Source organism: Coregonus lavaretus, assembly GCF_964263955.1.
Source record: "Coregonus lavaretus genome assembly, chromosome: 37".
NCBI classification, from domain to species: domain Eukaryota; kingdom Metazoa; phylum Chordata; class Actinopteri; order Salmoniformes; family Salmonidae; genus Coregonus; species Coregonus lavaretus.
The window spans coordinates 18,228,585-18,240,571 of record NC_140024.1 but is presented as its reverse complement, the minus strand read 5'-3'; the positions used below and the strand labels follow the sequence as shown (position 1 = coordinate 18,240,571).

Here is an 11,987-nt window from a genome sequence, read left to right as displayed (position 1 = left end):
GCCCATGTCCGTCTCCAGAGGGCCATTCGTTGGCAGAAGGACCAAGCCGACCACCACCGCAGTGAGGCCCCCGTATTCCAGCCTGGTGATCGTGTCTGGCTGTCCACTAAAAACCTTCCTCTCCACCTGCCCTGCAAGAAACTGAGCCCCCGGTTTGTGGGGCCGTTTAAGGTCCTCCGGCAGATAAATTAGGTATCGTACCGGCTGCTCCTTCCCCCTCACTACCGTGTCTCACCCACTTTTCATGTGTCATACCTTGGCAACACCGGAATGGAAACCCAACGCATCCTAATCACCTCCAGCGCACCTGCACCTCATCTCATCACCACCCCTATATAGCCCTGGACTGTTCAGTGTTGTGTGTGATTGTTAGTGTTATGTCGTGTACTTGCTCTTTGTTGTTCTCTTGCTCAGTGTTAAGTAAACCTTTACATTGTTGATTCCTACGTCTGCGTCCTGCCTCTTCGTATCCTCAGTACTCGTCACATCAGCCAACCAGATCAGTGACCACTGTTCCCTGTGGATGGGGGCATTGCCATCCTACGGGGGCATAGCCATGGTAGACAAAATAATGGCCTGCCCAGCATTTTATACATGACCCTAAGCATGATGGTATTTGTTAATTGCTTAATTAACTCCGGAATCACACGTGTGGAAGCACCTGTTTTCAATATACTTTGTATCCCTCATTTACTCAGGTGTTACCTGTACTTAAAACACACTTAAAATAGTATCTTAGTGTGAAGTGTTAACAAATAATTGAATTTTGAAAGGTAACTGTCACGATCGTCTAGGAGTGAAGGAGACCAAAGCGCAGCGCGTTGAACGAACATGACTTTAATAAGAGTAAAGCACGTAAAATACAAAACAAAAGACGACTCGTGAAGTCCACAGTACAACGACTGAAACACGGAACAATAACCCACAAACCCCACAGGAAAACATACAGAAATAAATATGGCTCCCAATCAGAGATAACGAGCCGACAGCTGACACTCGTTACCTCCGATTGGGAGTCATTGACCAAACCTAGAAATACAACACTTTGACACCCAACATAGAACAAAACCACATAGACTGCACACACCCTGGCTCAACATAATGAGTCCCAGAACCAGGGTGTGACAGTACCCCCCCCTAAAGGCGCGGACTGCGACCGCGCCTCAAAACCCCCAAACAGGGGAGGGCTGGGCGGGCATACCTCCTCGGTGGCGGTTCTGGCTCCGGCCTAGACCACCACCCCACCATAGTCACTACCCGCTTACGTAGGTTCCTCCAAATGACCCCCACCGGTTTAAGGGGCAGCACCGGACTAAGAGGCAGCACCGGACTAAGGGGCAGCACCGGACTAAGGGGCAGCACCGGACTAAGGGGCAGCACCAGACTAAGGGGCAGCACCAGACTAAGGGGCAGCCCCTGACTCAATGGCGGATCCTGGCTGGTTGGCTCTGGCGGATCCTGGCTGGACGGCTCTGGCGGATCCTGGCTGAACGGCTCATGGCTGGCTGAAGGATCTGGCTGCTCATGGCTGGCTGACGGATCTGGCTGCTCATGGCTGGCTGACGGATCTGGCTGCTCATGGCTGGCTGACGGATCTGGCTGCTCATGGCTGGCCGACGGATCTGGCTGATCCGGTCTGGCCGAAGGCTCTGGCTGATCCTGTCTGGCGGAAGGCTCTGGCTGATCCGGTCTGGCGGAAGGCTCTGGCTGATCCGGTCTGGCGGAAGGCTCTGGCTGATCCTGTCTGGCCGAAGGCTCTGGCTGATCCTGTCTGGCCGAAGGTTCTGGCTGATCCTGTCTGGCGGAAGGCTCTGGCTGATCCGGTCTGGCGGAAGGCTCTGGCTGATCCTGTCTGGCGGAGAGCTCTAGCGGCTCCGGTCTGGCGGAAGGCTCTGAAGGCTCATGGCAGACGGGCGGCTTTGCAGGCTCCGTTGGGCAGACGGGCCGTTCAGACGGCGTTGGGCAGACGGACAGTTCAGGCCCCGTTGGGCAGACGGCCGACTCTGGCCGTCTGAGGCGCATCGTAGGCCTGGTGCGTGGTGCCGGAACAGGAGGTACCGGGCTGAGGACACGCATCTCAGGGCTAGTGCGGGAAGCAACAACAGGACGCACAGGACTCTGGGGACACACAGGAGGCTTGGTGCGTGGTGTAGGTACTGGTGGTACTGGGCTGGAGCGAGGAGGTGGCGCCGGAAATACCGGCCCGTGCAGGCGTACTGGCTCCCTTGAGCACTGAGCCTGCCCAACCTTACCTGGGTTGATGCTCCCCGTCGCCCGACCAGTACGGGGAGGTGGAATAACCCGCACCGGCCTATGTGGGCGAACCGGGAACACCATGCGTAAGGCTGGTGCCATGTACGCCGGCCCGAGGAGACGCACTGGTGACCTGCTGCGTGGGACCGGCCTCATGACATCCGGCTCAACACTCAATCTGGCCCGGCCGATACGTGGAGCTGGACTGTACCGAACCGGGCTATGCCTGCGTACAGGAGACACCATGCGCTCAACTGCGTAACACGGTGTCTGCCCGTACTCTCGCTCTCCACGGTCAGTCCAGGGAGTAGGCGCAGGTCTCCTACCTGACTTCGCCACACTCCCTCTTAGCCCCCCCCCAAGAAATTCTTGGGTAGTACCCACAGGCTTCCAGTCTTGCCTCCGTGCTGCCTCCTCATATCGCCGCCTCTCGGCTTTAGCTGCCTCCAGCTCTTCCCGAGGACGGCGATATTCTCCCGGTTGTGCCCAAGGTCCCTTACCATCCAGAATCTCCTCCCATGTCCATGAATCCTTTATGGGTGGATATAAATCCTGTGTAGGTGGATCCTGTTGCTCCTGGACACGCTGCTTGGTCTTTCTTTGGTGGGTTATTCTGTCACGATCGTCTAGGAGTGAAGGAGACCAAAGCGCAGCGCGTTGAACGAACATGACTTTAATAAGAGTAAAGCACGTAAAATACAAAACAAAAGACGACTCGTGAAGTCCACAGTACAACGACTGAAACACGGAACAATAACCCACAAACCCCACAGGAAAACATACAGAAATAAATATGGCTCCCAATCAGAGATAACGAGCCGACAGCTGACACTCGTTACCTCCGATTGGGAGTCATTGACCAAACCTAGAAATACAACACTTTGACACCCAACATAGAACAAAACCACATAGACTGCACACACCCTGGCTCAACATAATGAGTCCCAGAACCAGGGTGTGACAGTAACAAAACAATTATTATTATTATATTTTACATTTTTACATTTTTATTTTGAATTCAGTTTAGTTTCAGTTAGTTTTCAGACCTGATTTCCTAGTTTTTATTTAGTTTAAGTTGTATAAAAAATATGTATTTTTAGTTTCAGTTTTAGTGTTAAGAACATAAAGCATGTGTGGGAGGCTAGGATAAATTTGGGTTGTACAGTTTCTTTGTGTGTTTTTTGGGATGTCACAACGGGGGGCAGTAATACATAAAGTGATTGGTCAGGTCATAGGTTAGGTTAGCCCTTCTCATGACTCCAATGCTACATTGGAGTCATTCCATGTCCCTTTTGATTAGCTGAAGTGATTTGGTCAAGTGTGAAACACTCTATCTAGAATCAATTAATCCGTGATTGTGATATGGTTTTGGAAACCTTGAACACTCAACTTAATTATCCAAAAATAACTTTACAAACACAAAAGATACACTTACTGTTAGCTGTTTTACCACAGATTTCCACTGAGGTGTTCTGTGTAACAGATTCAAGCCAACATTTTTTTTGTTTGTTCAGGAAGTGCAATGCAAAACACCTCAGTGGGAATCTGTGTATCTTTTATATTTGTAAAATAGTTTTGGGGTGATATGAAAGTAGAGGTTTCCAAAACCATATTGCACGCGGTGAATATTAACAGTTACACATAACATTGACCCCGCTGTTATTGTTCAAATGAGAACCCATGGCTGGATGGCCTTTGGTTCTCAAGAGCTAAGGTTAGGTTTAAATTATAAAGTAAATCTCAATCTGACTTGGATTTAAAAGGAATAGTGTCCAGACTGGTGCAAAAAATATGGTAGAAGTAAACTATCTCGCCCATGTTTACACCAATCTAATGCTTTTCAACTTTAGTAGTACAAGTAAGCTGCTACCTAGACGTTTTTTCTCCCTTGTTAGCTAGTGATAGATAGTGAGTGATACTCAAGCTACACCTTTTTGAATCTCCTGGACGCATTTACCTGCCAGATTCAGCAGCTTGAAACCCCCCCCAAAAGCTTGAAAACCACATGAAATATTTGCCCAAAGTTTAGAAAAAAATACTACAACTGTGTATAGGGGTAAGGTGACTAGGCATCAGGATATATGATAAACAGACTAGTAGCAGTGTATATGATGATTGTATGTAAGTGTGTGTGTGTAGAGTCAGAATAAATGCATGTGCATATGTGTTTGAGCAACAGTTTTTTCATGATTCGTTTTCGTTTTCTATTATAACCTTGCAGCACAGTAATGTTTTGTTGGCAGTGAATGCCAGCTGCGTGGCCAGTTCTCCTTTCCTGACTAATAAAAACAGTTCTGACTGGAAATGAAACTTGGGAATTTTCTCAGCATCACATCCTGTTTTTGACACTGTTACTATGGTTCTGTCCAAAACAAACCGTAGCCCCAAATAGACAGTTGACATGATTACATAAAGAGAGAGATTGGTGTGTTTTACCCCATCTAATCAGGGTATGGTTATTAAATGACAGACATGTATTTGTTTGAAATCTATTATTAGATGGTTTCATTTCAGAGAGACTATCATATTTTGTTGCAAAATACCATATATCCACCTCACTCACAGAGAAAACAGTAGCACTGCAAGGTTTTACTGTCAAATGTGACAAATGTATATGTACAAATGACACATTGGTGATCATAGATATAGAACCCTAGATAGGATGATGTCATAGACCCCCCTGTACACTAAGGGTGTGTTCGTAAATTCACTCTGGGGTGCCAGAGTGCGCTCAGTGCACTCTGGGCATTCCTAAATTCAGAGCATTGTCAGATTTCCATTCGTAAATTCAGGACACTCTGGCCGAGGAGTAGGGTTGATTTGAGTGTTCTGACCTAACAACAGCAGTCAAGCACCCAAGCTAACTGGCTAACGTTGGCTAGCTTGCTAGCTACTTCCAGACACAAATGAGAGAACAGCTCACTCTGATCATTTTACTCACCTTAGCAGAGCTGGTTAGGCTGTTTTCATGTTAGCTGACTGCCATTAGGTACCGAGATGAGATCCTCAGACCCCTTCTGAGTCCATATGCTGGTGCGGTTGGCCCTGGGTTCCTCCTAATGCAAGACAATGCTAGACCTCATGTGGCTGGAGTGTGTCAGCAGTTCCTGCAAGAGGAAGGCATTGATGCTATGGACTGGCCCGCCCGTTCCCCAGACCTGAAACCAATTGAGCACATCTGGGACATCATGTCTCGCTCCATCCACCAACGCCACATTGCACCACAGACTGTCCAGGAGTTGGCGGATGCTTTAGTCCAGGTCTGGGAGGAGATCCCTCAGGAGACCATCCGCCACCTCATCAGGAGCATGCCCAGGCGTTCTAGGGAGGTCATACAGGCACGTGGAGGCCACACACACTACTGAGCCTCATTTTGACTTGTTTTAAGGACATTACATCAAAGTTGGATCAGCCTGTAGTGTGGTTTTCCACTTTAATTTTGAGGGTGACTCCAAATCTAGACCTCCATGGGTTGATACATTTGATTTCCATTGATCATTTTTGTGTGATTTTGTTGTCAGCACATTCAACTATGTAAAGAAAAAAGTATTTAATAAGATTATTTCATTCATTCAGATCTAGGATGTGCTATTTTAGTGTTCCCTTTATTTTTTGAGCAGTGTATATATATATATATATACACACACACAGTATATAAAATCCTTTCAGATATACTCAAGTGTCTGAGGTTTCTTAACAGGAGCATTGAGTCACTAGAGCTCTCTGCTCATGCATACATATTATTGAAGTGTGAATCGGCTGAATTTGCAGTAGTTTGTTTTAATATTCCATCTTATAAATATCAGTCTGCTTCAAATATCATCATTGAATTGTCTTTATTCCATTCATTGTGTCATCAGACCAGTTTTGATCAGTGTTTAACTAAATTATGTCTGAATGATGAGACCATTTAGACTAATCTTTATATACACACACCTCAGCAGAAATATGACAAAGAGGCCTATCAGAATCCAGAGGGTTTCATTTATTTGGTTTGATGACAACTGCCTTCAAAACACAAGCAGGCTAGACAGTCAATTGGAAGAGAGATGAGAAGGGCTACTGGCCTGGGGAAATGGCTTATAGGAACTGGAGGTTAAACTGGAGGGAATAACATAGTGCAAACTAAGTGCAAACTAAGGATTCAAGAATAAACTTGATTGATGCCAGTCCCTGACAGAAAAACAGACCAGTCTTATAGATATACTATCAAGCAAGACAGAGAAATACAGCTATAGGATATAGCAAGAAAATGGAGGGTCCATCTATGCGCTCTCCTTCCCCAAAGTGTGTTTGTCAAACAGGTACTCGGCCATGCCGTTCTGGGGGGCACCCATGCGGCGGAGGTTGGTCACCCAGTCACCCAGCTCCTTTATGGACTTCACCTGCTCGTCCAGGTAGTGTGTCTCAATGAAGTCACACATCTGAGGGGGAGGGGGAGGGGGAGGGGGGGGGGGGGGGGGGGCAGAGGAATATAGGTGTAGAAAGAAAGAGAAAGGACAAAAAGGTAAGCAAAACTCAGTGGAGTGATGCCCTCAGACAAACAGAACAAGGATTAATCATCTCTAGTGTTTTTCCAGACACTAGAACAAAAGTGTTTTTACAACCCCAGAGTAGTAAAACCGTCATGTGACCCAGTGGACTTGGCACTGAGAAAAGTGTACACCGCAAACACCTGAAGTCCGTCAGGTTTTTTATATTTGGGGCCTCGTTTATGATATCCTGAATTATATGTGAAATGTGGGTGGATTAGATTCGGATTTAAAATCTTCAGACAAATTCTTAAAAACGTCTTGCAGTTCAAATAACATGAAGGTGTTTTGCCTTTGTATAGTTCTTGTCTCCATATACTCACGTGTGGGTCGTTGTGTTTAGAGCAGACCGTGTGCAGGTCCAGCAGGGACTGGTTCACACTCTTCTCCAGCTGCAGGGCACCCTCAAGGGCCGCCACACCACTATCCCACTCATCCTTCTCTGGTTTCTGGAACAAGCCATACATACTCTGTTAGAAAGAGCAGCAGTAGTACTTCTACACAAACCACTATCCCCCCCACTGGCTTATGTCAGACAAAAGTACACATTGGTTATTAAGAAGCCAATCAGTCAAGTTTAAATATCACTGTTGTGTCAGTGTGTTTTCTTAACCTCTCCTTGCTTTACTCTATCTGTAAGCAAAGTCGGTCTTTCTTCTCTATGATTCAGTATGGCTGCTGTTTAACGTTCTCTCCACGCCCGTTGCAACCGTACATTATCTCTGACAGTTTCTATGACACTCGCAGCGGTTTAAATGTCTGTGAAAGATAAGGGGTCCACACCCTCAATCTCCTCCCTCTGTCGGCCCTCCCTAGATGGGCAATATCATATCCCCACACTAAACTCCCACTGAAAGCATACATTTGCACACAGGCGAAACATGGCCGTACACGCAAGCACTCAGCACACACAATCACACTCACCCTGATGTCCTGCAGGAAGATCCTCCCTCCCCTCTGGTTCTGAACTTTCATCAGCTTCTCAGCGTGCTCACGCTCTTCGTGGGACTGGTTCTTGAAAAACTTGGCAAAGTTGTGCAGGGCCTGGTCATCACGATCAAAGTAGTACGCCTGAGACGGAGAGAACAGAGAAAGACAAGAGGAAGTAAATAAAGAGTGAGGGCAACGCTACCTGGCTGGTTCCAGTTCTGCGTCAGGAAAGGCTGATCACAAGACCTTAACTTTGTTTGCCGAATCAAAAGCCCAATATCAAAATGATTATCTTGACATAGGAAGTGCCTGGCTATCAGTGGAATCAATGTGTGTTTACAATGATCACTGCGCTATCAGTAGGCAGATAAAATGAGATCCACAAGTATTGGGACAGTGACACATTTGTTGTTGTTTTGGCTCTGTATTCCAGCACTTTGGATTTGAAATGATACAATGACTATTAATTTGAGGGTATTTTCATCCATATCGGGTCAACCGTTTAGAAATTACAGCACTTTTTATACATAGTCCACCCATTTTAGGGGACCAAAAGTATTGGGACAAATTCACTTATATGTGTATTAAAGAAGTTAAGTAATTGGTCCCATATTCCTAGCACACAATGACTACATCAAGCTTGTGACTCTACAAATGTGTTGGATGCATTTGCTGTTTGTTTCAGATTATTTTGTGCCCAATAGAACTGAATGGTAAATAATGCATTGTCATTTTGGAGTCACTTTTATTCTAATTAAGAATAGAATGTTTCTAAACACTTCTACATTAATATGGATGCTACCATGATTACAGATAGTCCTGAATGAATCGTGAAATGAGTGAGAAAGTTAGAGGCATAAATATCATACCCCCCCAAAAATGCTAACCTCCCCTGTTATCTATGATTATTGCAAAAAAAAAGCACTTTAAAAACGATTTTGATGAAATTATTAAATTATTAGTGAGTCTTATGGTTGTGGAAGGCTTATCTTTAGCCTAGAAAAAAATTCACAAGCCCTGAAATCATTAGATTATTGCTGACTGTTTGAAATGCAGTGATTTTTACCTTTAAATTGTACAACAAAGCTTATTCAGAGTGTGTGTATGTATACATATATAAATAAAATAGTGAATCACCCACAAGGTTGAAAACAAATAGAGATGATTTAGGCCATACTGCCCAGCCATGTTATTAAATGGGATGCAAGAGGCCAGAGTGTTGAAAACACACCCATCTGCACCGTCATGGGGAGTAAACCTTTTACACCACATGACTCAGTGTTCCTGTAATCTAAACATCAGTCATTCACGTGGTCCTACTGGATCTGCACCGTAAACCTTTTACACCACATGACTCCATGTTCCTGTAAACTAAACATCAGTTATTCAATTGGTCATACTGGTGTCCTTGACTACCCTTCTTCCCTACTTTCTCTCCATTCCCCTACCAGTCTTTCTTGCTCTTACCATGGACAGGTAGACATATGAAGCGTACAGCTCCAGGTTGATCTGCCGGTTGATGGCAGCCTCACAGTCCGGATGGAAGTTCTGTCTCACCTGAGAAGTCATGTTTCTGAAAAGGAAATACATCAAATGTCAAAAAAGGAGAGGAGGGCACACTTTTTGGTTCAATGGTTCAATGAATCCAGGCACCTTTAAAAACAGCATGGAGAGAGAGCCCTGATGCCAAAGTGAAGAAGATTGTCCGACTCTTCAATAATTAATAGTCTAACGTTACAGAAGGTTGGCGCTATCCGGTCATATTCCATTAAATAGATAAATGGTTTGTTTAGTTATGAGAGAGGCATCACTGTAACCCTTTAGTTGGCTAGTTGAGCATGAGTCTCGCAGGTATTTTGACTTTATGAAGCATGCACATCTCCACACATGCAGTGTCAGTGTCCAACTAACACATCAAAACATGACCCAAAATACTACTGTGACAGTGGCGTATTTCAACACGATGGGCAGGTGGTTGTCATTGTAAATCTTGCTGCCACTAACTAGTAAAACAACTAAAATATATTTCTCTATTTAGCTTGCTACTCTGACGTTATCTATGCACATCGCACCCAGAGAGGAAGAGGCGAAGCGAGAGGGTCGACACCGCCCAAAATATGTACACGCAGATTAAGCAGACTTTCTGCTTTACGGTTGACGGCACTTCCTGATTTGGCCTGGTTTTAGATTTGGTTCATTAAGCAATGCTAGCGGCTATGACTGAATTCAAACGAGAATTGGTTCCGGCGTGTGGTTTGATATTGGTGGGAAGAGTTAGCCAAATTATTATTTCGCCAATTAGCTTCAGCCAGCTGGTGTGCGACCATAGCGAATTTGGTTAGACTTCGGATAAACCTCTCTCTGGGGCTACTTCGGGACCGTCAATACATTGGTGTAAATGGGGACAATATTTTCATTTTGCACACCTTTTAGTTCTCATTAAATGCTTTCAATATGTGTATATACATTTCTACAATTTAGTTCGTTTGAGGTTAAGTCATTGAAATGTGGAAATATTGGAATTAACATAGTCCCATATACAGTACACTGTAATTTACTGATGGTCCCCAACTAGCCCTGTAGGGATATCCAAACTAAACCCACATTTACAACGGGCATTACGATTGGGTCACATGCCAATTCTGCCACAAGCTGTGGGCAGAATTGTAACAAACCCAACCTTAAATTTACATTGTGATGCAGTCACGACCACAAGTCTCACAAAACTCTGTTTGACTTGACTGACCAAAATGATCCTATTTATACTGCAGTCAATTTTGACAGTAGAATACAAGTTTGACATTATATCGATGCCACCTAGGATGTTTTAAAAATTAGAAGTTGGTTTAGGGGCAGTTTCTCTTTAAGACCAAGTGAAGAGGGGGTTATTTTTAATGGGGTGGGGGAAGACAATGAGTCGAATTTGGTCAAGATTGAACTGAATTGCTATTTTGATAGGTGAAGCTTATTTGATCGAATATAAGTTTCACAATGTTTAGGTTGTTACGAGGGAATTGATGTTAGTTCGTTTTCAAACTGACTTTTGGGAGTTGACACCGAGGGTTTCTAGTTTTGATAGCATTTAGCGACTTTTCCCCACTTCTGCCGAAAACGAGAAGCTGTCTGTGCAACAGAAGTCACAGTAACGGCGCGCACACAGGCACAGAAGAACAAAGGACGCGATGTGCGCAGGAGAGGGGGAGAAAACGCTACGTCTGGGACTGCAGCAAGTCAAATTGGTGCCGTCATTACATTTTAGTTATTTAGCAGATGCTCTTATCCAGAGCAACTTACATGAGCAATTAGGGTTAAGTGCCTTGCTCAAGGGCACATCGACAGATTTTTCACCTAGTCGGATTACAACCAGCGACCTTTTGGTTACTGGCACAACGCTCTTAACCACTAAACTACCTGCCGCCCCCAAATCAAGGAGCCGATCACAGAAAAATAGTTGCCAATACTGGGCGCCAGACGCCATTATTTGGCAAAACAAGGTCATATGAAGTAAACAACCATAATATCGAAAAACACCGCCATCATAACATTGACGATTGTTAGTTAGTTATTTTAACATTGTAAAATAATCTAAATTTAGCCCACCCTTGTTACACTAACGTTACAAACGTTACAACGCATTTGACATCGTCGCAAGCTTAACGTTAGCTAGCTGGCTACAGTAGCTAGCGTAGCTTGTTACCTAACGTAGTTAATTTAGTTAGCCACCCTCACTACGGCCTTGGGCGGTAGTGGCTAGCTAGCTACGTTAAGTTACATCATCCATCCAACTATTATGCCAACCAGCTAAGTTTAGAAACGTATTTATTCTTAGCTAACTAGCTAGATATGTTATTTGTCTTACCTTGTGGTTTTTCTGGTCCGAAGAGGTGGTGTGAGTGATTCGAATTGTTCGTTTCAACGATGTTCCGAAATGTTATGGATAGCTTGATCTAATTTGGTTCTTAAAAGGGATGACAGAATTGAATAAAAATGAAATTGCTTCAAACGAGTATAAGGTTGCCGTTCAAGCACTGTTGAAGCAGGTAACCTTAACTCTCGTCTAGAAACTGATATGCGGGAGTGGTGTAGGTTGCGAAGTGGGTAAATAGGGAATGACGTCGTCAAAAGCAGTAAGGGGAGGAGACTGGCGCAAGAAGTGACTGTCAAAGCACATAATTTCTTAATTTATATGAAATATTACTCTATTTGGTCAACCCTTTGTAAACGATATGGCAAAGCAATACACTTGTTTGAAATCCTTTCTTACTCAGTGAG

General features: G+C 44.7%; 1 protein-coding gene across 1 annotated transcript; it reads right to left on the bottom strand.

Annotated features, from left to right (window-relative positions):
- Positions 1 to 6,217: 6,217 nt before the first annotated feature.
- Positions 6,218 to 11,841, bottom strand: LOC311111635 (ferritin, heavy subunit-like). The gene is made up of 5 exons (XM_084154409.1): positions 11,575 to 11,841; positions 9,183 to 9,288; positions 7,710 to 7,856; positions 7,109 to 7,234; positions 6,218 to 6,677 (listed from the first exon to the last, which is right to left on the bottom strand). The coding sequence occupies exons 2-5, from the start codon at positions 9,282 to 9,284 to the stop codon at positions 6,519 to 6,521; spliced, it is 534 nt and encodes a 177-aa protein (XP_084010535.1). The 5' UTR covers positions 9,285 to 9,288; positions 11,575 to 11,841; the 3' UTR covers positions 6,218 to 6,518.
- Between the last annotated feature and the right edge of the window lie 146 nt (positions 11,842 to 11,987).